The following is a 27,564-nucleotide window of genomic DNA, read 5'->3' as shown; positions in this document are numbered from 1 at the left end:
TTCTTTTGAATTTTTAATTAATTAATTAATTTTTGGCTGTGCTGGATCTTTGCTGCTGCACGCGGGCTTTATCTAGTTATGGTGAGCAGGGGCTACTCTTCATTGTGCTGCGCAGGCTTCTTATTGCAGTGGCTTCTCTTGCTGTGGAGCACGGGCTCTAGGTGCGCGGGCTTCAGTAGTTGTAGCACGTGGGCTCAGTAGTTGTGGTGCATGGGCCTAGCTGCTCTGTGGCATGTGGGATCTTCCCAGACCAGGGCTCGCACCTGTGTCCCCTGCATTGGCAGGCAGATTCTTAACCACTGTACCACCAGGGAAGTCCTCTTTTGAATTTTTTAAACTATAAAATTCTTTTTTGTTTCCTCTGTTTATAAAAGCAAGCCATGCTCATTAAATAACTTTCCAGAAGATACATACAAGAATTAAAAAGAAAAGGAAAAATTACTAGTAGCCTGACCACCCAGAGATAAACAGTGACTTTTCTGGGTGCATCTCTTTCCAGGTCCTTTTCCGTGTATATATACACCCACACATATTTTAACAGCAATAGCATAAAAACGCGTAATATTCAATGATTTTTTTCAGTTTTCAGTATACTGTGGACACTGTTCCATGACAATAAACAGATCTGCAATAACACCTTGAAGCTCATGCTACAGTCCATCAAATAAATCTACCACCTAGTCAACAAGTCAACATTGAGTCAAATCCAGTCCACATTTTTCTTAGTGACTTGGATGAAGGGGTGTGTTGATCAAATATTTGGATGACACAAAGCTGGCAGAGATGGCTAATGCACTGGATTTACAGAATCAGAATGTAAATCATCTTCATTAATGTAAATTATGGCTCTAAATTGATATAAAACTTAATAACAAATGTAAAACTTCAAGTCTGTTTAGTATCTGTCTGACCAAACCCCGTATTTGGGGGACTGGGGAGAATACTGACTCTAAGAAGGGGTGAAGATAGGGCCGGCAAATCGACCATTCACCTCAGTCAGGTATCAACAAACAAAGTGTACCAAGATTAGTGGTGCAACACGAGAGATGCGAATTATATTCAATAAATGGCTACCCAGGAGCAGGTAAAAAGTAAATCTCAATACAAACATATCATTGCCTCAGAAGGGCTCAGTGACCCACTCTGTGGATAGGCAGGTTCTGCGGTAGTTTCCCATGTTAGATTGTCCTGGGAGAAATCCCAATGTTCAGATCGTGGGTGCTGCCCAAGAGGCTAAATTTTCAGAGCTTGCAAGGAGAAGGCTGAGTGCTCTAAGTTTGCAGACAGAGACTAGGACCTAGCAAGACTCTTTCTTATCACTTAGCACATTTTAAAAATTGAGCTAAATAAAACTCTTGGAGGAGACTGATCGCCCACAGATCACTTCTAAGAGAGAGCTCTGATCTTTGCGAACTTACTTGCCAAAAAAAGGTTTCAACTTCAGATGTTTGGAGAACAAAGTGATTTGGTCTCCAAGATGAGTGTTTGTACAAGCTGGGGAAGGGGAACTCTGCCATTTCAACGTGGGGTTGAGATGTCATCCCAGTTGGATGTAAGGACAGCCAGAGGTAGGTTGTGTGAACCTACAGGGAAGGGCCCAATGGGGGTGTTCCCCCTGCTTCTGGAAGGAAGACCTGGGACCAGTGCTACACAAGCCTGTTCTTTATTGCTGTCATCGTCCCTTCCCAGCCTGCAAGGCTTTTGGACTCTGGGGTCCTGTCCCTGCTATGGTGATTTGAGACGAGGTAAAAAGGGCCTACGGGTAGCCAGATGCTTCTGCTTTGAGCCCTAGCTGCAGGCCCTGTAAGAAGGTGGGAGGCCTATCTGTCCACAGTGCTGTGGTCAATCAGGCATTTCAGGGCTTTGCCCTAACAGATTCCTTTTGCCAATTTGGGAGGTTAATAGAGATGAGCTTACATTTGATTAATTCTGCAACTTTCACTGTTCAATCATCTGTGACAAAGTACACAGGGATCCTCACACATACACACTATTCCCACAGATGTCTTTTTAAAAAGGTTGAGTTATCACATGGTTTTGTGAGTAGATAGGGAAGACCCTTTGTTAGTGGTATTTTAATGAGAAATTTCTCCTTATTGATTGGACCACAGTTAAGTCTACCACATTTTCCCTAAAGGCAGTCATTTACTCTTCTCTTAATTTACTAGGTGGTCTACCTAAAATGTACGTCACTTCCCTGTTTGATAAATTGTAAGTTCTAGAACTCTTGGGTCAATGCTCTACAGAAAGGGAGCTATAGGCATAGCTATTCCACCATTGGTCATTATTAAACTCTTTGTCAATCTCGTGGAGCCATCTAACAAGAAAAAACCTAAGTGTTTGCTGCTTTTATCTATTTTTCCATAACTTTTGACTCTGAAGGCTGAAATCAGTTGTAGGCTGAGATATACAAGCTCAGTAATGAGTCCCCAGGTCCATTCCCACCCTCACCTGAAAGGCTTATAAGGAACCTGCAGTTAATACCATTGTGTTTCAAGGTCAGGAATAACAGTCCATCAATAGATCAGACACAGTGTTTACTCCAATTACAAGAAAGAGAAAGATGGGCTTTCTCTGGTACACCAATGCCATGGTCTTAGTATCAAGGACCAGAAAGGCATTAATAGTCAGCTGACCCCATATTTTATTATCACAAAGAAAAGCCAGTTGTTCTAAATCTAAAACCATCAACTTCCTAGTTTTACATCTATATTTTTAAACATATGTAGACCCTTCTCAATATAAAAGCTAGATGTTCTATGAGTGACTTACAGAGATTTGCTTGTGGATAAAATGGGTGTTTGGTTATGAGATAAATTTTTCAAGCTAAAACCATTGAGGCTGTACTTTGTGTATCAACGTGTTAGAGCAAATGCCAAATTATTTCTTCAGGAGAATCTGGGCACCAACAGATTGTCCTTTCTTAGTTCACCTCCAAGTGGAGGTGCAGTGGCCTTCTGTCCACCATATGTCCTTGTTAGGTACCTCAAATTTAATAAAAAGTTGTCAATCCCTCCCTAGCTTGCTTGATTATTAAAACATATGGCCCTGAGTTTAACTGGCAACGTAGAAGCTCTGTGATCTAGGAACTTACTGCGATGTTTAATCTTGGAACTCACAGCTGCTCCTTAACTATGAAAAACTTTGGGAAATGAACGATATTTATGGAAGATTACTTGAAGGATAGCAGTGCACCCATTCTTTTAGATCAGTCGTTTTCAAACTTCTTTTTTAACAATAGAATTCTTGTTCAAACCATGTCTTTCTTAGAAGCCCAGGGTCAGAGAATGGGATGCAAGGAAGGGATGGGGATCTTAATCCCACCACTGGTGGTCCCCCCAGAACGTAGCTTGAGAACCCGTCCAAAGACAGCGGGGCAGAGAAGCACACACAGACTGGATGGGGGGCCTCCCTAGAATGGCTTCACTGAATTGTGCTTTGACCAAGCACCATTATATCTCACTCTGGCAGATGGTGTAAGGAACAGTGCTAGGAAATGAATGCAATATTTACTGCAAGGTTTTTGTTAAAGACATTGTTTACCTGCTTTCACAACATCTTCTCTGGGAGAACCCCAAGGAGAAAATGTTTCCTAGTCTTTACACCAGAAATCACTTAATATTCTTCTGAGCTGATGCTTTGTTTCCTCCCATGGATGCAGTGATTGATCCTTCCCTCTTGGAGCTGGCCACTGGAAAGCTTAAGAAGCAAGCCTGTAGACCACCCTTAGCAAGCCACACAATCTCATGGCAGGTGCTTCATGAACCAACTTCTCACTCAGCTCCACCTTGTTTTACAAAATGTATTCCCTTTGCCTTCATTCTTTTGCTTTGAAGTTTTTTTTGTATGTCGCTTTACTGCATATTTTAAAGCCACCCCAATCCTTTTAAAAACATTACTCTATGTAAGTAAGAAAATTCTTATTAAGAAACCAACTCAAGAAAAGGAAGGAGATCAGGATGATGAGAGTCTAAACCCAAAGAGGACCAAATCAGGAAACTAAGCAAGTATGTTCTGGAAATAAAACTCTTGACGCAAACATGATAGCCATCTTCAGAGTTCTTAAAGGGCAAGGAGTAAGTTTATTCTGTATTCCTCTAGAGAAGGAACATAGAATACATTATGGTCATTACCCAAAAAGCTGTCAAATCTTAGAACTGGACAAGGAAAGGACCTCACAAATTGGTGAGTTCTTTGTCACAAGAAGTGTTCAAGTGGAGCTCAAATGACCCCCTCGTTGGGAGGTTACAAAGGTGTGGTGGACACCCTTTTAGTTCTCAGCCAGACCACACCCCCTCTTTTGGAAGAGTCCCTTCAACTTTTACTGAAGAGGTGGATGTGGGCAGCCCTGTGTCTGTCTTGGGACCCTTCCCTACTCCTGCCACAACAGATTGGACCAGGGCTGGACCCGTGACCCAAGCTGGAGCCTCCCTTGAACTAAAGAATATAACTGCCAGAGTCGGGAGGAGCTGAAAGGTGACCCAGCACTGGTGTCCACATCAGAGCTGTGGCAACCTGAAGCATGCAAAGTCCAAGATTTGGAGAAGCAAACTTGCTCGAGAAGGTGGCCTACAGAACTACAGGGAGAAGCAGCGGCAAGAAACAGTGCAGAGAGAGGAGAGAAGCCTGACGACTTTCTCCTCCTATGAGAGCCAGATATACTTCCCTCAGTTCCTTGCTCCTGTGACATTCCTCATATCTGAACAATAGCTACCTGTTGCTGAAGCTGTTCCTTGCATTGCAGAAATCCTTGACTATCTAATCAAAGCAAATCCCCAGATGGATTATGAGGCTGGAGTAGATCAGTGGCCCCCAAAACTGGGTGATCATCACACTGCTCTGAGTAAGCTTCCTGGGTGCCAGCCCCTGGACACTGTGATTTAGTGGCAAGAATCAGACTCTGAGAAATGTGTATTTTTAAACACCATCCCCACTCCCAATGATTTTGCTACTTGGCCAGATGGGGAACCACTGGATCAAGTATCATGCAGGGCCTTGGTCCCTTTAAGATTCTCAGACTTTTGTTTAGAAGTTGACACAATGCAGCTATCCTCACAGTATCCCTCCTACAGAAAGAGAAATAAAATTTTAAACACAACCACTTCAAATTCACATTTCAGAGACAAAGGTCAGGGGCCCCTGCAGTCCTCCAAGGGTAATACAATCTCCAGATTGAATATTAACAAGGCATATTGATCAGCACAAACGGCAAGTACAGGTTCCCAGGTTCTCGGCCAAGGTTTTTAAACATTTGTATCAGTGACCTAGATAGTGGAATTAAAAGTATGTTTATTCAGTTTGTTGATGCTATCAAACAGGAAAGAGCATTAAGCACATCTGTCTTGGGCACTTCAGTTTTCCTAAGATGAGCCCTCCCTCTTCACATTATGGGTGTTAGAACATAGGGCTGATAACTGTTTTTTCTTTTTCCTTTTTTGATTTGAATTTTATTTCATTTTTTATACAGCAGTTCTTATTATTTTATTTTATATTTTATACATATTAGCAGATATATGTCAATCCCAATCTCCCAATTCACCCACCACCACTGCTCCGCCCCCAGCTTTCCCCCCTTGGTGTCCATGTTTGTTCTCTACATCTGTGTCTCTATTTCTGCCTTGCAAACTGGTTCATCTGTACCATTTTTCTAGATTCCACATATATGCATTAATATACAATATTTGTTTTTCTCTTTCTGACTTACTTCACTCTGTATGACAGTCTCTAGGTCCACACATGTCTCTACAAATGACCCAATTTCATTCCTTTTTATGGCTGAGTAATAGTCCATTGTATATATGTACCACATCTTCTTTATCCATTCGTCTGTCAATGGACATTTAGGTTTCTTCCATGACCTGGCCATTTTAAATAGTGCTGCAATGAACATTGGGGGGCATGTGACTTTTTGAATTATGGTTTTCTCTGGGTATATGCCCAGTAGTGGGATTGCTGGGTCATATGGTAGTTCTGTTTTTCATTTTATAAGGAACGTCCATACTGTTCTCTACAGTGGCTGTATCAATTTACATTCCCACCAACAGTGCAAGAGGGTTCCCTTCTCTCCACACCCTCTCCAGCATTTGTTGTTTGTAGATTTTATGATGATGCCCATTCTAACCGGTGTGAGGTGATACCTCATTGTAGTTTTGATTTGCATTTCTCTAATAATTAGTGATGTTGAGCAGTTTTCATGTGCCTCTTGGCCATCTGTATGTCTTCTTTGGAGAAATGTCTATTTAGATCTTCTGCCCATTTTTTTATTGGGTTGTTTGTTTTTTTAATATTGAGCTGCATGAGCTGTTTATATATTTTGGAGATTAATCCTTTGTCCATTGATTTATTTGCAAATATTTTCTCCCATTCTGAGAGTTATCTTTTCGTCTTGTTTATAGTTTCCTTTGCTGTGCAAAAGTTTTTGTTTCATTGGGTCCCATTTGTTTATTTTTGTTTTTATTTCCATTACTCTAGGAGGTGGATCAAAAAGGATCTTGCTGTGATTTATGTCAAAGAGTGTTCTTCCTATGGTTTCCTCTAAGAGTTTTATAGTGTCTGGTCTTACATTTAGTTCTTTAATCCATTTTGAGTTTATTTTTGTGTGTGGTGTTAGGGAGTGTTCTAATTTCATTCTTTTACATGTAGCTGTCCAGTTTTCCCAGCACCACTTATTGAAGAGACTGTCTTTTCTCCATTGTATATCCTTGCCTCCTTTGTCACAGATTAGTTGACCATAGGTGCGTGGGTTTATCTCTGGTCTTCCTATCCTGTTCCATTGAGCTATTTTTCTGTTTTTGTGCCAGTACCATATTGTCTTGATTACTGTAGCTTTGTAGTATAGTCTGAAGTCAGGGAGTCTGATTCCTTCAGCTCCGTTTTTTTCCCTCAAGATTGCTTTGGCTATTTGGGTCTTTTGTGTCTCCATACAAATTTTAAGATTTTTTGTTCTAGTTCTGTAAAAAATGCCATTGGTAATTTGATAAGGATTGCATTGAATCTGTAGATTGCTTTGGGTAGTATTGTCATTTTCACAATATTGATTCTTCCAATCCAAGAACATGGTATCTCTCTCCATCTGTTTGTGTCATCTTTGATTTCTTTCATCAGTGTCTTATAATTTTCTGAGTACAGGTCTTTTACCTCCTTAGGTAGGTTTATTCCTAGGTATTTTATTCTTTTTGTTGCATTGGTGAATGAGATTGTGTCCTTAATTTCTTTTTCTGATCTTTTGTTGTTAGTGTATAGGAATGCAAGAGATTTCTGTGCATTAATTTTGTATCCTGCAATTTACCAGATTCATTGATTAGCTCTAGTAGTTTTCTGGTGGCATCTTTAGGATTCTGTATGTATAGTATCATGTCATCTGCAAACAGTGACAGTTTTACTTCTTTTCAAGTTTGGATTCCTTTTATTTCTTTTTCTTCTCTGATTGCCATGGCCAGGACTTCCAAAACTATGTTGAATAATAGTGGTGAGAGTGGACATCCTTGTCTTGTTTCTGATCTTAAAGGAAATGCTTTCAGTTTTTCACCATTGAGAATGATGTTTGCTATGGGTTTGTCATATATGGCCTATATTATGTTGAGGTAGGCTCCCTCTATGCCCACTTTCCAGAGAGTTTTTATCATAAATGGGTGTTGAATCTTGTCAAAAGACAAGCTGATAACTTTTTGAAAATTTTTAAATGTTTAACCATTCACTCCTGATACAGAGTGAAGGATTCCTACATTTCAAATAGATATTGTCACTGTGGGAAAGGGAAAGCCAGTGTGTATATCACATTCCTCAGTGGGGCCATCCCCAAACCAATGAGTTTCACTCCCACAGGGACAGGAAAAGGGCAGGGGAGGGTGGCCTTTAGTCTCAACAGACAAGCTGGTTCCCTAGACACTACTCTGTAGGTGTCCCCTCCCTCTTGCCATCCTCACCCTGGTATATGCCCCTCTCACCTTTCACACTGCATTAACCCAATTCAGTTTTGATTTTAACTCTTTCTTATTTCCAGTGACAAAGCTTTTCCTTCCCCTCTATCTCAATTCTGTCACCCAACTTGTCCTCCTGATATTTTGGGTCTCTCTAGTACCAACTCACCAAGCACAACTCCTACAACCAAACTCTATGCACATAGTTCAAGTCCAATCCAATCCCTGCTGATTTTTCCAGTCTTTTAACCTGGCCATCCCATAGCCAATGCCTGTGCCACCTAAGACCTATTGTCACCTATCTCAGTCACATTGTTCATTTTATACTGCCCCCTGCAGCTCTCAACTCACCCAATTCTGCTCACAAGCGGCCTCCACTGTTTTTCAGTAAGTTAATGACCCAAAACTCCAACACACTGCAGCAAGGAGTGCAAAGAACTCCTGTCTGTCTTTTCTGCCCCCGGTGCTTACAGTACTCGCTCACCGAAGTTACTCTGCATCTTCCACTAGGGGGTACCACCCCATAATTTTTGAAACAGGAAGTCTGCTGAACACAGTTCTTAATGAAAAATGAAGTCCAGGCACAGTGGATATTTTTCAAACTTTTCTGAACACATGCTGTAATTTTATGAAGCAATTTAATTTGATTCATTTTAAATAAAAGCTGCCCCATGGGCAGAGTAATAGGCAACAATCCTGAGCAGTATAAACTTATATAAGCGAACACCAATTAAAAACCCTTGGCTCTATTACGGTAAGATAAATAGTCATGAACTAAATGAAATAAATGCAAAAACTGAGTACAGCCAGACAAGTGAAGTTATTTTTACTTTAGCAAGAGAAATAGACATGCTGAACAAAAGTTGGCTTCAAAACGAAAGCTTTTGTTAAACAAAAATAAGGCAACTCAGATGTTCTGGGACTTTGCATAAATGGAACAGAATTCTCTTATCTTTGGGGTATAAAAGACCTGCTACACTAGAAGTCGGTTCAAGTCTTTTGGGTTCTTTTAAGAAGAAGTATGTCTAGACATTACACTGCAGTGACTGAAAATGAAGGATGCTGGAATTTAGCACTAGACCCTCAGCTCCCACTTACCTCTAGAAGGACTTGGCTAGCCTCCATTTCCTTAGCCTAAATCTTAGTTCTGCATCAGTTTCATGGTTATAATAATAGTACCTACCACCTAGGTTTGCGGTGTGAATTAGATGAGATACTGCACATAAAGTGCCTAGAGAGTGACTGGCCCACAGTAGGTACTCAGTAAATGCTGACTATTTATTCAATGAGTCAGTGCAAGGAAGACCTCTTGGGATGACTAGAAACAGATATCTTTGCATCGAAAGAGATATTTACTATCATTTTGGCAAACACTCATACAGATAAGCAATCAGGAAACCAGAGAAGTTAAGCAATTTGACAAAGGTCACCCAGCTATTTCTTGATGAACTTTTGAGTAGAACTTGGACTTCCTTAATGTCAGGCAACTTTCTTTCCCCTATCTTATATTGCTTCTCCTAGTATCTGATAGTTTATTAGCGCAGACTAAATATATTCTGTGGTTTACAGCTGGTTTTGTTGGCAACATTTTGGTGACTGTAGCCAAGTAAACAATGTTGTGGCAGTGTCAAAAACTCTAGAGATATGTATCTTTAACAGGTTTGACTTTTAAGCCCCTTTCCTGCTTTTAGAAATTTATCCTAAGGAAATAATATAAAATGAAAGGTTATAGGCAAAAAGATGTCTACTACTATATTCTTTGGAATACTGAAAAACTGGAAATAATCCACATACCCAACAATAGGAGAGTGGTTAAATATGGCAAAACCATGAATTTTGGAACCATTTAAAAATTATGAAGACCACAAAGAAACAGAGAAAATATTTACTTTATTCTTCATCTCATTCCATAAGGAGGTAATTTAACACACAGAATGATAATGTATTTTTTATAATTAAAATCTATTAAAATTAAATGGATAAAACCCACAATATAAAATGGAAAAATAAAACGATTTGAGGAGTACTGGGATTGGGAATGACTTTCACTTTGAGTTCTCTTTATAATAAACAGACACAAAAAAGAATTGTTTAGAATGAACTAACTTCTTTTTTGGGACTGGGAAGAGTTCACAAGAGCCACGTGTCCTTTAATGCATCATAACACATAACCAAATGCAAGACACGAGGTCAGAACCCTCGTTATACACTGAACTCTGGGGGACACAGCAATACATACCAGTCCCTGGCCTCTCAGAACTTGCAAGCTGGTAGAGAAGACATGACATATACATGCATCCCGGCACTGCTCCACCTCCAAAATCTTTTTTTGTTTTTTGCGGTACGCGGGCCTCTCACTGTTGTAGCCTCTCCCATTGCGGAGCACAGGCTCCGGAAGCCCAGGCTCAGCGGCCATGGCTCACGGGCCCAGCCGCTCCGCAGCATGTGGGATCCTCCCGGACCGGGGCACGAACCCGTGTCCCATGCATCGGCAGGTGGACTCTCAACCACTGCGCCACCAGGGAAGCCCCTCCAAAATCTTTAACATCCCATCTCATACCAGGGCTTTTCCCCTCCCAGCTTTCATACCACCTGCTCGTTAATTAACATCATTAGGACTGCCAGTCTGCTGGTCCCTATGCTCTCTTTTGGTCCCCCAGCTTTGTTTCATTTTTCTTTGCTATTCTCTTAAATACTAAGGCCTATCACTTAAGCCACCCGCTCCACAATAACTGCAGTATCTTAAGCCTTTATTTCCAATTCACCTGCACTGAAAGCCCCCATGTGCTGGATGTGTTCACTTGCCTTCTCCCAGCCTGGGTTGCATGACTCCTGTAGACGAAGCCACTCAACATCACTTCATATATCCCAGGCCAATTCCCTCTTCCCCTCCTCATAGACTTCCTTAGGCTCATGCTTTCCCTTCCCTGCCCCCCAATACCTTTTACTGCACAGAAAGAAATTCTTATGTGGGAACTTTCTCCCCTTGAGCCAAGACCAAAGCCCAGGTGCATTCTGCATCCATCCTTACTCCCTGTTTCAGAGGTGAGCTGACCCTGCACCTGCTCTCTGGACCCGGAGCCTCCTGCCTGCTCCTGCCTTTGGACCATCCATGAGCTTGTCGCCCCTCTCTTCAACCTTGCCTGAACTGTTATTTTTTCCCCTCAGAATAAACCCTTGCTGCCATCTATAAAGAAGCCTTTCCCTTGGGATACATACTCTTCTAAATGATTGCCACTTGCCTTTCTCCTGCCCCTCCCCCATACTTCTAAAAGGCATTGTCCTGCCTGGGCTGCCTCCACATCCTCTTTCCCTCACCTGAGACAGCCTGACTCCTCCCACCCCACCACCCAAATTGTTCCCACAAAAGTTAAATCCAATGGCACCTTTTCATTTCTTGTCTCACTAGAACCCTCAGCTGTGTTTCGCCCTGTAGACAATTCCTTGTCTTGAAATATTCTCTTCATTTGGCTTTTGGGACACTCTGGTGTGACCCTAGTTATCAGAATGAATAAATGAATGTCATCCAGGGAGGGGAGAGCTGGCAAGTCTCTCAGCTCAACAGGAGGGCTCACACTTCCGGGGAGTGGTGTCAGGGCAATTGTTAGACTTAAAATCCACTAGGTTAAGTTTGGAACCAAATTCCTTCCTAGGGACTAGTTCTGTGGACTCTATGTCAAGCCAACTAACTGATGACTCAATAATATAGGAGTGGATGGAACCCACCAAAATGATACAGAGAACTGTTTATTCTTTTATCTTCTTGAAAGAAAGGTGTAGTGGAGACTGGATCACACCATAGGAAGTTGTGGACAATGTTGGGATTTCCTCTCTTGGGATATGATTAAAAGTGAGGGAAGTGGAATTCGAGTCACCTGGGTCTCCCTCAGTATTCTCTAATAGCTAAAGCTTGCAATCTGCATTCATTCCATTCAACAAGATAGAATGAATTTTCTGTTATTAAAACAATATTACTTTTTAATTTTAGTATCGTTCTTGTAAAGTATAATTTGGTACTTGAGTATATGCTGTGTATTGTCTATTTTGATTCATCTTATTCCTAAGTAATATGTCCCCTATCAGACTGCAAGTGCCTTGAGATCAAGGGTCCTTTTTAATCTGTCTTCTGTCTTCTACCTTGCTTAGCTTAGGGCTAACACTTGAAAGATGCTTAAAAAAAAAAAAAATCCCTGTTGTTTAATTTAGCAAGTATTTTAACTTTCCAGATTTCAATGGGTTTGATTAACTCCTGAATGCAATATATTATTCTAAGTGCAGAAGTGTAATATAGCAAATATTTAAGTTATTTGCATTTTAGGAGCGGGAAGAGAGACAGAAACACCTCAATACCTAAGGAGGATTTAGCACAAAGTTGAAATGGCCCGACACCCTCTTGTGTATATTGTACCAACCTAGATATAAAAGCCAGAATCGCAAGCAATGTTCAGAGCTATTTTGGGTTTCCTTTGCAGTAAGTCCTATAAAACCTTGTAGTTCACCTCCTTAGGCCCAAAGTCCCAACATCCTTGATTGTGGATAGCAGCTAGGTCTTTTGGGACCTTGGGTCGGACTTTTTTCCAGTCAGGCAAGTAATCTGAAAAGAAAAAGAAATCACATGTAGTCCAGTGCATTTTTCTCCTTGTGTGGTTTCTCCACCAGCTAGAGAGATATTTAAAGGCTCTGAACCTCCTGCCATCTTTAGTTCTCTTTTTTAAGTGTCATTTTTAGAGAACTTTCCACTTTTCTTAGTTATACAGCCAGATTGGGACACCTAGCCGGAAAACCATTTTCCCTTAAAAAAAAAAAAATTCTAGAATTTGAATGCAGGCACGGCATTCCAAACCGATTTACCATAGTGCAGTCTCTTGGGCATTACAATTTGTGGCTGCAACTTGACTGAAAGGGGGCCCCTAAGTTAACCTACAAAGACAACAGGGTCCAGAGACACTTTTTTTCCACTTTCAGATAAAAGAGGATTAATTACCTGAAATCTTCAAGGCTCCAGGACGCACGGTGCAATCCCTCAGTGGAACTTTGTGCTGGAGGCTGCAGCTCCTACGATTTCGGGCAAGACTGGCCCAGGCACTCTAGTCACTTGGAAGGCGGAAGGGAAGGAAGTACCTGAGCAAGGTATGAGCCACTCAGAGGCATCCTGGGGCCGCCACTCACCTCGGGGAGGAGGAGCTGGAGTCCGGACCCACCCGGATCGAGAGGAAAAGCGAGCTCTGGGCCCGCCAGGTGAGGGAAGGAACGCCCGCCCGCTCACCTCCGAAGAGGCGGGGCGCGGCTCTCGATTACCCGCAGGGGCGGTGCTGGCCGATCACCTGGGCCGAGGCGGAACTGAAGGGTCCGGTCACTGCCCGGAGAACCTGTAACTAAGACTCACCTGTGCGGGGGTCGGAGGCGGGGCCGGGGCCAGAACTCACCTGAGCCGGTGGAAACCTGCCCTGGGGGTAGCCCCGGGTTCGCCCAGCGAGGAGGGGGAGGCGCCCCCGGCCGGCCCCATCCGAGCTCCCCTCCGTGGGTCCGCGCGGCCGCCATGACCTGGAGCGCCACCGCCCGGGGCGCCCACCAGCCCGACAACACCGCGTTCACTCAGCAGCGCCTCCCCGCCTGGCAGCCGCTGCTGTCAGCCAGCATCACGCTGCCGCTCTTCTTCTGCGCCGGCCTGGCCTTCATCGGCCTGGGCCTGGGCCTCTACTATTCCTCCAACGGCATCAAGGAGCTCGAGTACGACTACACCGGCGACCCGGGCACCGGCAACTGCTCGGTGTGCGCCGCCGCCGGCCAGGGCCGCGCGCCTCCGCCCCGCTGCTCGTGCGCCTGGTACTTCTCGCTGCCCGAGTTCTTCCAGGGCCCCGTGTACCTCTACTACGAGCTGACCAACTTCTACCAGAACAACCGGCGCTACGGCGTGTCCCGCGACGACGCGCAGCTGAGCGGGCTGCAGAGCGCGCTGCGCCACCCGGTCAACGAGTGCTACCCCTACCAGTACAGCGCGGCTGGCCTGCCCATCGCGCCCTGCGGCGCCATCGCCAACAGCCTCTTCAACGACTCCTTCTCGCTGTGGCACCAGCGCCTGCCGGGCGGGCCCTACGTCGAGGTGCCGCTCGACCGCACCGGCATCGCCTGGTGGACCGACTACCACGTCAAGTTCCGCAACCCGCCGCTGGTGAACGGCAGCCTGGCGTTGGCCTTCCAGGGTACCGCGCCCCCGCCCAGCTGGCACCGGCCGGTCTACGAGCTCAGCCCAGACCCGAACAACACCGGCTTCATCAACCAGGACTTCGTGGTATGGATGCGCACGGCGGCTCTGCCCACGTTCCGCAAGCTGTACGCGCGCATCCGTCAGGGCAACTACTCGGCCGGGCTGCCGCGGGGCACCTACCGCGTCAACATCACCTACAACTACCCGGTGCGCGTCTTCGGCGGCCACAAGCTCATCAACTTCAGCAGCATCTCGTGGATGGGCGGCAAGAATCCGTTCCTGGGCATCGCCTACTTGGTGGTCGGCTCCCTCTGCATCCTCACGGGATTTGTCATGCTGGTCGTCTACATTCGCTACCAGGACCAGAACGACGACGACGAGGACGACGAGTAATTCCTGCTTTCAGAGTACCCTTTCTGCTTCTTGCCAAAACGCTCTTGCAAGCTTCCTTTGGTTTCTCCCTCCCGACTGTCACCCAGTTCCAACTTCGCCTCACTTTGCCTCCAGTTGTGGATGAGGGGACCAGAGAGAGAGAGGAATTACACCCGATCGGGGGCCTCCAGACTCTTCTGGGGTGTTTGAACTGCTAGAGTGAGACATCCCTGCACATTTTCCCCATCTCCTTCACGAGCTGACACGTGAGGTTCTTTGAGAGAGGAAGGGACGGCTAGACGCCTCTCATTCAACCCCCATCTGGTGAAGAGATGTTAAGTAACTCATTCCAGATCTAGCAGCTGCTCATTGCCTCCTGACGCTGACTCTAGAGCTTTAACCGCTACAGTACAGTGGTTTTCTTTTTTCTTTTTGGGGGGGTGGGAGTGTAGAGAGGAAAGCCCTTAAATAACCAGCTGAGGCATGGAGGGGTGGGGGAGAACATATTGATTAAAAATGTAGGTAGTTTAGGAGGCCCCATCCCCAGAAATTCTGATACAATAAGGCTGCGGTGAGACCCTGGAAGCTGCGGTTTTAACAAACCCATCTGGAGATTCCTCCTGTATTCCCTCAAGTTTGGGAATCAGTGCCCTGAACCAGGGAGCAAGTAGGATAACTGCCTGTTTCCCTATTTCCTCAGGTGTCTGAAGCTGGGCCTGACACAATCACTGCGTCCAATTTTCCAGGGGGTCATTTGTTCCCAGGGGCAGTGACAAGCAGGTTTGGTCTAGCACTCCTTCTTGAACACAGGAAGCTCTCTACAATGTGCAGAATAAGTGAAAACAACTAGCTGGCATACAGATTTGCAGAGCAGGGTTTGTATTAATTCATTTGATATTTGAGTGTAAGAAATTAAAAGGTTTTTTGAGGGGGCAGGGTGGCCAGGTACTGTGTAGAAACTGGAAAATGCCAGGTCAGTTTGTACAGTTCAGAGGGAATGTTTTAACCTTAGAATCAGATAGCTGGAGGGGATCTTAGAGGGAAAGTGATTTCCCTAAAGTCATATCTGTGTCTCCTGACTCTGGACTCAGTCCTCTTTGTCATCTAAATGACTCTTTATGCTTAGAGAGAAAGGGCTACGTTCATACCTTTTCCCTTGGGTTTAAGAAAAAAAAATTTTAATTTATGTTCTCAGATGAACCATGTTTGTTTTTAGTAATATGTTTAAATGAATGCTAAGGAATATAGTCTTATGTAAACTAGAATCTTAAGAATTATTTGAACCTTTGAGATAATGTTAAACTCTGACTGCTCTAAAATCATTCTAATATATGTAAAATTATTCTAAGAAAATAGAATTTTAAAAACCCCTTTTATGGCAAAAGAACTTTAAAAAAGTGAGATCATCTTAACCAGTTTATTTGCCAAAAGCGGTTATTTGGTGTTCTGTCAGAATTCTCAGTGCCTGTTCTCTATTACGGCTACTTTCCAGTTACTACAATTTTTGCTCATGCCTATAAGGCAGTGCAATACCTTGAGGTATTTTTCTTAAGTAGTCAAAGCAATATTGAATTGTATTAAATAATTTACATTAATTTTATTTTACTCTTCTAGTCCTTTGAAAACTGATAGCCGATAGACAGCATGCATGTTCATTGACATCTGTCTCAGATCTTCTGGAACAGTCGTGATTTTAGAGATTCTGTCTCAGTATTTACATAAACCAAAAAATGTTTTATAATCCCAGTGTGCTGGCTTCCCAACTCCTGAATATAGCACAGTTTTACTGTCAGATTGTGTATTGTGATTTTAGGCTATGAATATATGATCAGATATATAGAGAGTAATTTTTATTTATTATGAATGTTTGATCGAGCAGCTCACTAGCCTAGCCCTTCTTTATGATGGATAAGAGAATTTACTACATTTTTTTACTACTTAGTTGAGAACAACCATGTATATTGCCATCACTTTTACAATAATCATTGTATTGCTATAAAAGTTTAAATGAGACTACAAAATTTAAGGTATTCTGATTAAATCAATGAATATGGTTCCAAGCCCTATTTATTCTCCGGGTTTTTGAAAGAGAATAAAGGTTATGTTTGTGTTGCCTTTTTTATCGCACTTGCTTAATTCTTTTGAACTATGATCTTAAAGGCACAAACGTTAAAAAAGGTACCAACTAGCAACCACTTTGCTCATTTGTTATTAGCAGATTTATAATGCAGAAAGAAAATCATCTTTCATAATAAAGCTCACAGTGAACTCAATCTTTCAGTGTTAACTTCCCAATGCAGAATTTGAGCTTATATCAACATCAACATGTAGTACAAATCAGATGATCTTCAACTATTGTTTGAATTTGGTAAAATTTGGTCAATTTCTAAAATATTTTAGTTTATTTATTTATTTTTGCCTGTGTTGGGTCTTTGTTGCTGGGCTCTCTCTAGTTGCAGTGAGCATAGGCTACTCTTAGTTGCGGTGTGCAGGCTTCTAATTGCGGTGGCTTCTCTTGTGGAGCACAGGCTCTAGGAGCACAGGCTTCAGTAGTTGTGGCTGGCGGGCTCTAGAGCACAGGCTCAGTAGTTGTGGCACACGGGCTTGGTTGCTCCGCGGCATGTGGGATCTTCCCGGACCAGGGCTCGAACTCGTGTCCCCTGCATTGGCAGGTGGATTCTTAACCACTGCACCACCAGGGAAGCCCCGTGGTCAATTTTTGATAATATTTAGCACTAAAAGTTACTAAAGAATGTGATTGCAGTAATCTTCTCCATTTCTGCATTTTACTCAAATTCTAAATTGCAATTATTTGTTGGGTATTTTGGACTGCAACGCCTCAGAAACTTTAAAAACAAAACATTCTCCTGCGCTGTAGCATTTTGTTTGGTATCTCAGCATTTTAGCTGGACTTGAATTCTCATGTTGTCCAGTAAAGGCTACCTAGCTAGAGCTATGTCATCTGGAATGAGACAGAAAAGAGTGAACCTCAACAATTGGACTGGAAATGTGCTTTGATCTACCTTGTAAACCACAAACAAAAGAGAAACTAATTAATGTGGTTGGCAGGAACTCCCAAAACAGAATAATATAACAAGAAAGATTTTCCAAGAATCTCCAGAATCAAATCAACTAAACAATTCACAGACTATACAGTTGTTACAAATCAGAGACAGAATAATAGTCTGAGATTTCCTTTAGTAACAAATATCACTTCACACTATATAACCACAACCCCTTCTGCCTTGTGGTGTCTGTGCTCTCTTCCTGTCATTGGGGATCTCAACAATCTTGACTAAGATCTCAAAGAGTTATTGGTAGAGCTGCAGTGTAATCAATTCCTTATACGCCCCTGGGTATAAGTCATCAGTTACGGTAATAATAGTAAATTCCCCCTTCCTTTATTTTTATCGGGCATTTCTTTGCATTCTAGTTTTTTTTTTTTTTCCTACAGATAAAACATAGCTGACTGATTTCGACGACAAAATTAAAATTTTTTTAACTTCAGTTTTTTTCCCCCAGGAGAATTTCTCGTAATTTCCCTCCAACAAAAGCAGAGTCATTTATAAAGTGTCATTGAGAGAGTCTTAGTGAATCTGACTGAAACACATTAAGGTCCCTGAGAGATCTTATCTGAGAGTAGCATCTTGTGTAAAGAATTTGCAAAAATCGCAAACACCGTTGACTCTATGTATACCACCATCCCCCATGATTTATCTGATAAGACTAACAACATGTATTCAGGGAAAAATACTTCCCCACTGGTTTGCCACCTGGCATTATGATTCTCACCTTTAGTGGTAATGGTGTAAATTAGTTCACCACAGCAAGGTGGCATTCCTTTATTCCTGCACTTGACTGAGCAGCTCACCATAGGACAAAGGAAGATCCTGAGGCAGTGAAACCCAACATAGACTGGGGGTGTGGAGGGAGAGGAGAGGGGAAATAAAAAAGAAAGGTGAAGTCTGGAGCGTGACGCATTTTTGTGGGCCAGCAAGTTGTCCAGAAGGGGGAGACTTGGCCACAAAGGGAGCCCACTGCAGAGGGCAGAGCTCACCAGCGGACTCATTGATGATAAGGCCTTTGAGAAATTTACTAAGTGGATGGTAGCTCACCTTCTGAACCTCTCAGCTTGTCTTTTTGATCAATTTCAGTATGATTTATCTTTTTCCTTAGAAGCAAAAGGTATTACTGTCAAGAACCTCCTCTAATAGCCTTGCTCTCCACATTGGAGCTCTTAACTAAATTCCCATTAAAGTGGCTGAAACCTAACATTACTGATGAAAACTGTAAGTGATGTGTCATTAATAATGATACTTTGTTCTTCTAAAAGGCCTTTGTTCTGAAAGTCCAAGGTGCTTAACACTATGTGGTCTCATTAATCTTAGCCATCAAAATGCATGAGCTTTTAGAAAGTCATCAAGACTAATGAGGGAGAAATAGATTCCCTTCTATTTTGCTCAGTTTTGTTTGGAACTCTACAAAAGTAGGCAGTCTTCTACAACAAAAACACAACCTCTGGATGTGGCAGTGATATCATTTCAATGATTTCAATCACTTGAGTATTCTCAAAGGAAGACTTAAGTCTTGTTATGATTTTAATAAGTAAAAGACATATCCCATTTTTGTTAAAGAATCCAAAATGAGAGCTGCATCACTTCCTATTCATAGCAAATGACAGAATGGAAAACACTTTTTACCCTTCCCTTTTTGTTTTTACCTACAGGGCTTTAGGGGTGAAGACTTACCTTGTTACATCAAGGTAGTTTGCAAATAACCGAATGATGGTATCTTTCATACCATTAGGGGGCAAATTAGCTCATTTATTCACTTTCATGAATCTTTAAAAACACTGACCATCATATATATAAATGGCATAATCTCTATCTTCAACCCTAACTTCTCTCCAAACTCACACGTCCAGCTGCCTCTGGGACACACTTAAATGTCCTACAAATAACATAAGCTCCACGTGGTCAGCATGAAACCCATTGACCTTTCCTCCAAACCCATTCTTCCAAGAATAGTCCCAGGTGCTGAAAATGACTCATCTGTCCCACTCAAGCATCCAAGCCCCAAACCCGAACAACCTCCTTGACTCCTCCCTCTGTTTCTTCCCACATCCAACTGGTTATCAGATCTTGTTGCTTCCAGATCCCAAATGCACTTTCAATCAGGTCTCTCTTTGTCACTGCCCTGGCCCAGGACTCTGTTATTTTCCATCTGGAAGTTGGAGGAGCCTGCTAATTGGGCTCCAGTTTATTTTCCACATCCCAGCCACGAGGAGCTAGCCAACACACAAACCTCATCACATGACCCTCAACTTCAACTCTCTCATGTCTACACACAGCCTACAGGAGGAAGTCTAAATTCCTCAGCAGGGCCTTCAAGACCTCCATGGTTGGCCTCGCACTGAATCTTCATCCCTTCTTTCTCCAAGGCTCCAGCAAATTTCAGCTATATCGAATGATTTGAAGAGGCCTGAACCCAGCATCCCCTTGTGTCTTTGCCCGTGCTGGTCTTGCACGTCCACCTGACCACCGGAATCTCCCCAGTCATCCTCAAGACCATGCTCAGCGTTTGGGTCTCCGTCCTCTGTGAAGTCTTCCACAAGCCCTCCTTGCCTCCTCCACTGTGTCCTCAGCCTCGTCTTCCCTTTGTGCTTATTCCTCTCTCACAGCCCTTGATGCGCTGCCTGGAAATTCCTTATTTGGTTATCTATCTCCATATTCAAACTGTTAGTTCTTTGAGCACTGAGGATTTCTTTTTTCTCATTTATCTTTATTATTGCCAGTGTCAAGCTGAGCGACCAGCATGTGGTGGGTCCTCAAACATTTGTTGAATGATTATTAGGAAACCGACGATTCCATGACTTAACTACCACTGAACAGCTTATTTCTTACAATATAGTCAAATGCACAGGAAATCATTGAGGAAACCAAGGAGGTGTGGAGATGACACCCTACACTTTTGAAAATCTTAAAATAAGGAGTGCTGTGAATGCACGCATATTTTTGACAGCATGAAAAGACTAAACTTAGAGTTCCCATTTGGATAACTTAAATGTGCAGTGGGGTTTTCCTCCGTAAACTAATTTGCAGAAATGAATAACAGATGGGCTACACTAGTCCACTGATAGTGGGGACAGTTACTTTATACTCAGAGGTAATCAGTATCTTTCCCATTAAACCGCAGTAAGTTAATGGATGTTTATATTTTTGTGGTGCTTTTTATAGAGAATTTTTTTACTTACTGTAGTATTCTATAATAAAATGTAAATGAGCATTGCTTTCCTCCGCCAGATAATTACCCCAGAATCCATTTAAGTGAAAATAGCATTTGTAGAGAAATATCCAGAAAGAAAAGCAAAAATAAATGGAATACTTGTTGTCCCATTTGCCAGCTGGTGTTTGGTTTATAACATTTGGCATATCTTGATATCTACATAATAGTAGTTTTAAAACCATAAATAATATTTTACAGAGGTCACACCATAGTTATTTAAGTTCAGGGGTTTATTTCCCAGAGCACTAAGTAGCTATGAATGAATTATGTTTAGTCTGATCTGCCACAGAAGGGCCATAAACCTCCAAGTCACAGCAAACCGTGGAATATTACTTCAATACGTCAGGAAAATTGTACACATAAAAGAATAATGCATGATAAGGGAAAGGTATTTTTATTTTTCTAAAGTAATATATGTTACCGGGCAGGAGCTATAAAATTTTGTTATGTTAAACTTTCCTCTGATTCTGGAAAACAAGTTAAGAAACAGCTTTGCCTGGTCAGCCCTAAGCTGGCAAAGCAGGCTGTGGAAACAGGGAAGGCCTAGGAAGGAGAGTTTGGCTTTGAATCAGGAACAGTTTTTCCTTCTGAGAATGCTGCACCTCAAAAAGATGAAAGCAAGGAAAAGCTGCAAGAAAGCAAGAGATGGTTTTGCAAACTTCTCTTTACTACCATCATCTTTCGCCCAGGCAAATGTTTTGGATTCCCAAGCAAGTGTTTTTGTAGATGCCCAGAAGTGAGTGTAGAGACAGTTTTTAGCACTAAGGCCCAATTCACTTTTAAAATTAAATCTAGTTAAAATGCTGAAATGAAATTGTTAAGCATTTACCAGACAACATGCTATGTAATTTCCTTGGTTTTCTCCTTTAACTTTTGTAACAACCCTAATATTATCCCCATGTGCATATGCAGAAACAGAGGTTTGGAAAAATAAAGAAACTGGTCCAAGGTGACATGGTTGGCAAGAGACAGCCAGGAGGTCAGTGTGACTGCAGAAGCTCTCAGCTGTTCCAAGCCAACAGTGTCGCCTTCCAGGCAATGTTCTCAGTGCCTTATCTATGTTACCCCATTGTAATCCTCACAGCAATCCTGTGAACTGGTGCTACTACGATGTGCACGTCACAGATGAGGAGGCCGAAGCTGAGAGAGGTAAAGTAACTAGCCTAAAGGCAGCACAGACAGTAATGAAGAGCCAGGATTCAAACCCGCTTGTCAGACTGAGGATCCACACTAAGGTACCCAGCTTCTCATCCTCTCTGAATATTAAGAGTAACCTCATGAAGGAACAAACAGAGACAAGACAGCCCTGAAGAAAAGGAAGAGGGGTTGTGGGAGTGAGGAGGTGGAAGGGGAATCTCGCTTGACCTACCAGAAATGAAGTCTTACTCCAAAGCTTCAGTAATTTAGACAACAGGGTGATTTTGGTCCAGGGAAGACAACTAGGCACAGAATAGAGAAGGAATCATAGCATGAACTACCATATGACCCAGCAATCCCACTACTGGGCATATACCCAGAGAAAACCATAATTCAAAAAGAGTCATGTACCAAAATGTTCATCGCAGCTCTATTTACAATAGCCCGGACATGGAAACAACCTAAGTGCCCATCATCGGTTGAATGGATAAAGAAGATGTGGCACATATATACAATGGAATATTACTCAGCCATAAAAAGAAACGAAATTGAGCTATTTGTAATGAGGTGGATAGACCTAGAGTCTGTCATACAGAGTGAAGTAAGTCACAAAGAGAAAGACAAATACCGTATGCTAACACATATATATGGAATCTAAGAAAAAAAAATGTCATGAAGGACCTAGGGGTAAGAGAGGAATAAAGACACAGACCTACTAGAGAATGGACTTGAGGATATGGGGAGGGGGAAGGGTAAGCTGTGACAAAGTGAGAGAGTGGCATGGACATATATACACTACCAAATGTAAAATAGATAGCTAGTGGGAAGCAGCCGCATAGCACAGGGAGATCAGCTAGGTGCTTTGTGACCACCTAGAGGGGTGGGATAGGGAGGGTGGGAGGGAGACGCAAGAGGGAAGAGATATGGGAACATATGTATATGTATAACTGATTCACTTTGTTATAAAGCAGAAACTAACACACCATTGTAAACCAATTATACTCCAATAAAGATGTAAAAAAAGAAAAGCCCAGAAGTGATTACAATTTAGGAGAGTGGTTGCTTCTGAGAAAAGAGGAGGCGGATGGAAAGAAGCAGGGACGGGCAAACAGGGGCACCAAAGGTACTGGTAACATTCTATTTCTTAAACTGGGAGGTGGATACACAGGTGTCCATTTTGCTATCATCCCTTAACTAGGCATATAGTATAGTATTAGAAAAAGTAATAGCCCAGGGAATGCACCCTGTCCTCATGAAAGACTATGGAGGGTTCTCATACTACACCTCCACGAGGCCCTTAGAGTCCACTCCTTTCTGTGGTGTTTCCGGTGTTTCTACAGACTCACGCAATGCATACGATTAGAAGTCATTCTAAAGCATTTGTTACCTCGTTAAGGAAGTTGGAAAATTTTTTAATTTAACATTTTCTTTAAGTTGAATGATAAAAATGTCATTAGATTGACTACTGCCCGAAGCACTCCATTCTAATTGAATTCAAAGGCACAGAGCATGCCTGCTAGTCAGTCCCCTGGGAATTCTGGTGGCTTGGACAATCCCAGTTTGTCCAAATACAGCATGAAGGAAGCAAAGCTCTAGGCGGGGATGGTACAGGGAGGCAATTTTTAGATTAGAAGATGCTCCTACAGGACCAAAGCCTCCACATCTCCCCCCTCATTGTCCTTCATCAGAGCAGAAAACAGGAAGAAATGCAATCTAAGTGCCGATATCTTGGGAAGGGAATGAGTCGCATTTTAACCACATTCCCTCCAATTTGTTGCCAGGGGCGAACTCAAGCAGCCAAGCGGTGAGGCTTGGTCCCAGATCCTTTGCGTGTCACGGGGCCTTGCATTTTTCCTGCATCACACAGGCCTGGGCTGAGGGAGTACATCCCACAGAACTGGGAAGAGGAGCCTTCAAGTCTGCCACCTGGGCCCCTGAAGACAACTCGTCGTGGCCTTGCTGACCTTGCCAAGGACTGTCACCGGAGGCTGGCTCAAGAGACACGGAACGCGGTGTACGGTTTCTCAGGTTGAGGCTCGTCCAACCTGAAACGGGAATCCCTCTTCTAAAGATGTGCGCTACTGCCCTCCGCTGGACGGAGACAGAATCACCAGCATTTAACTACCTCTGGGCCTAACGCAGGTGGGAAGGAAAAAAATCTTTTATGTGATTGTGTAATGCTCATGTGGAATACTAGTTTCCAAAAGTAAGGTTCCTGAGAGTAAATAAAAGATGAATGCTTATAAGTTGCATAATAATTCTGTGACTTTTAATACGTTCCAATTAATCTATCAAAAAAGAAACTGGAGTGTTTATTTTTAATTTGTATTCAAATGACATAGAATATTTCCTTCAAATATAATTCTAGTGGTTACTACCAATTTAAGTTTTTTTTCCTGCTAAAACTATTGTGTTTATTTTAGAGCTATGTAAAAGATTCTTCACGCTATTGTTGGAAAAGTATATGTAATCTACTTTGTTGTATCTTAGGCACCAAAATGAAAAAGACTGCTACTATTCTTCTTTTCACCAAAAACTTTGCCAAATAAGCATGAAAATGTCGGGTTTTATTTGAATTTTTTATTCTTATTTATTTGAAATTACAAATTAGGTTTTTTACAATGAGAGGCTAATAAATATTGGCAAGAACCTTTCCCAGGAACTATACGAAGTTGCCTCACAGTCTTCATAGACTGACAGATAAACCGTCTCCATGGCCACTTCTTTTTAAAAAGAAAGCCCATAGAGCCTCTCTAGAAGTAAAATAAGTATGCTTACTTAGGATCCCGTGAACCGCTTACACTGAGACGGCAATTCAGGGGTGGATAATTTAAAACTTTGCATCCCTCTCTGAGGTTGATGTTGAACCTCAGAAATAAAAAGAGAATTTTTTGTAAAATATTTCTAAGTTTTGTATACATGAATCTTGTACCACGCTTTGAGACTGAGTCATACCATATTTCTTCCATTCTAAGATATACCTCCCCCCCACACCGCCCCCCATGTCTTAACATCTCTACAATCAGGATGTGTCTCAATTTCCTGGCTTCTCACTATCCATGGCTTCTGACAGTTGCTGTCATTTAGACTCACTATCAGCCAGGCCACAGTCATGATGTAGTTATTGTGTTGCCCTGCCATTGTATTTTGGGGCAAAACACTGCATTGTGTATAGACGTTGAAGAATCTGTCTCTAGAGGGATTTGGAAGAGTTGGACTCTGGATATGAAGAAATTTTAGGAGAAACTTAGCCAACTTATTTTACATATACTTTCCTTTTTATGTCTGCACAAGTGGGACACATAATAAATCTATCCAAATAAGTATAAAAGAACCCCTTGAAAAAGGATAAAATACAAAATTTAAACATAAGGAACTATTAGGTCCTCCTTTAATAGGCAGTATTTTTTTTTGTAGTGGTACATAAAATAATGGGACATGTTATGATTGATGGCATCTTAAATTCAATGAATTATATGGCATAATAACAGGGCAGTGGAAAGAATACTTCTGAATTCAAAACCAGATGACATAAGAAGGCATTAACTGAAAAGGCATATTCACTCAATTTCCACTGCCTGGACCATCGATCAGTTTTGAAAAGGAAATGGAATTTTAAAAATCCTCTCACTCCTCTGATGCATCCAGATATTAAAAGAATAAAACAATGTGCCAGATACCAGCATGGACCATCCCCTCAGCCTTCAGCATCCCACCGCAATTACTGGATACAGGCCAACCAACCTCTGGATCACAAAGAGTGTAGGTGAGGGGCTCAGAGATCAAAGCCGACATGTAGCTCATCTGAAGCCCACGTAATATAACTCACTGGAAGGATGCACAGGGGGATATAGTGTCAGAAGAGTGAGAATACTGAAGTGTCTTTCTCAGTCCCTGAGGTCTCCTTTGGACCAGGAAGCTTCGCTGGACAGGCATACATCACAGCTCTGTATATTACATCTCTCTGTGCTCTCCCAATACAAGTTGTATGTGAGTGTGTGAACTTGATGACCAAACATAAATCAGAGTTATTTCTGTTGACAGGAAATAAAGTTAGGCCATCAGACATACTCAGAGCCAGTATCTGCTTTCATGTTTTTCAAAGTTATGGGGGAAAGATGTCTTCCATTATTAGGACTGTCTTATCAGAGCTAAGACGGAGCCAATTCCATTCCACCTCAGTTCTTTTTCTTGGCCAAGAATGGAAACCATACTGTGATAAAATATTGGCAAGGGAGAGCTCCAAATAAAAGCCTCCCAGTCAATTTAGACTCAGCTTTGTTGAAGACTCACTTCAACCTCACCCTCTACCACCCAGACCAAGGAGTCAGGTTTTTGTTTTTCCTTCAGAAATGTTTCTTGTTACCCACCACCCATCCCCACCTCCTTACCTCCCTCCCTAGCAAAGCTCATAGAACCAGATTTTTTTAAGTGTACACAGGTACAGATTCTTATGCCAATTTTCGATAGTATAAAATGTACACAAATATGAGGAATAGCAGGTTTATAGATGACTCAGGTGTATAAAGCTGTTTCTAGTTACACGTTCTTATGAGACAATTCCTCTTCTGGCCCTTCAGAAGTTACATTTCCATCTGCCTTCGCTCTCCATCTCTGTTCCAGTGCTGAGTCAAGCCACTGGTTCAAAGGCTGGTGAGTAATTCTCCCAATAGTGATTAGCATTTCCTTGCAATGAACTCCACCTTTTCTGCGCTTCCCAGAATTCCTCGAGTTTGACAACTTTCCCACCTGCCGGCTTTATGCAGCTTCAGTGTCTATTGGGCACTGCATGCTTTCTGGATCTGTGATGTTTCTAAAAGCATTAGTAGTCTCTAACATTCTCCCCCCACCCTGGAGCACATTTCTTTCAAGTTCTCAATATTCTTCTCCTAACCTAGTCCCATCCTAGGCAAACATAAGCACCGAACACAGATGTAGCAACATTTCAGTTTTGTGTTTCCAAGCTCAGACGAAAATTATTCTTCACAGATAATTTTAGGTGGGGGCAGTATAAGTGCTTTGAGTGACAGGGTGGTGACACAGATGACCACTGGCTTGGGAAGCGAAGATCCTGGGTATAGTTGCCCTTCTGTCATGATACCTAGATAAGTCATTTAATGTTTTGTGCCTCCTCTTCTGTGAAATGAGGCTGTTAGAGTAAACCACTGGATTCCTTTCCAGTGACAGAATTCTGTGACTTGGGATTTAGATGGAAATTTTTACAGTGGACGGGGCATAGGACTAATGTTTGTTTTTAATGTTGAAGGATTAATCATTCCCTTGAAATGTCTTCTGTAGCTTATTTCTGTTTTCATGAGATGCTATTTGTAGTTGTTTTGCTGCAGTTGGGGAAAGTCCATGGTCAGACAAGTTCAAATAAGCTTTCTTCCCTGAAGGACTTTTCAGAGACTTTAACATGCTCATATGCTTATGAATCTCCAGGAATGAGATCAAATGTTGCCAAAATATGCAAATATATTTGAACAAGTACGTCTTTTTTATTCAAACACCAATTACCATCTTATAGACGTTGGGCTCCACAAAAGGCATCTTAGAGAACGGTGCCCAGGGATGGTTTCATGAAGAGAAATGCAATTGTCAAAATTGCAGGAGTTCATAACAGAGGAGAATCCTGTCGCTTTC

At 42.4% G+C, this 27,564-nt stretch overlaps 1 protein-coding gene across 6 annotated transcripts; it reads left to right on the top strand.

Annotated features, from left to right (window-relative positions):
- CDC50B (cell division cycle 50 P4-ATPase accessory subunit B) lies at positions 1-25,021 on the top strand. 6 transcript variants are annotated; one of them, XM_089907786.1, is made up of 3 exons: positions 5-14,516; positions 21,869-22,019; positions 23,703-24,992. In XM_089907786.1, exons 1-3 carry the CDS (start codon positions 13,459-13,461, stop codon positions 23,727-23,729), a joined length of 1,236 nt encoding a protein of 411 aa, XP_089763912.1. In that variant the 5' UTR covers positions 5-13,458; the 3' UTR covers positions 23,730-24,992. The 6 variants fall into 6 exon arrangements, 5 of the variants coding, with proteins under 5 accessions (XP_089763911.1, XP_089763912.1, XP_089763913.1 ...); XM_089907787.1 differs by having other exon boundaries at positions 6-14,516; positions 22,934-25,021; XR_016392187.1 differs by lacking the exon at positions 23,703-24,992 and adding an exon at positions 19,940-21,763 and having other exon boundaries at positions 11-14,516; positions 21,869-21,956.
- Positions 25,022-27,564: the final 2,543 nt, after the last annotated feature.

This window comes from Delphinapterus leucas, chromosome 2 (genome assembly GCF_059928025.1).
Source record: "Delphinapterus leucas isolate spDelLeu-1000000601 "Yukka" chromosome 2, BTC_Dleu_Yukka2, whole genome shotgun sequence".
Taxonomy (NCBI): domain Eukaryota; kingdom Metazoa; phylum Chordata; class Mammalia; order Artiodactyla; family Monodontidae; genus Delphinapterus; species Delphinapterus leucas.
Note: the sequence above shows the minus strand (reverse complement) of the source record. Positions and strands in the feature narration are given on the sequence as shown.

What these genes read in the sequence shown, in the direction of transcription:
- CDC50B (XM_089907785.1), top strand. Translation starts at nt 13,459, where the DNA reads ATGACCTGGAGCGCCACCGCCCGGGGCGCCCACCAGCCCGACAACACC. An exon ending in GACGACGACGAGGACGACGA is followed by an intron (nt 14,517 to 21,868) that starts GTAATTCCTGCT and finishes TAATCCTCACAG; the next exon opens with CAATCCTGTGAACTGGTGCT.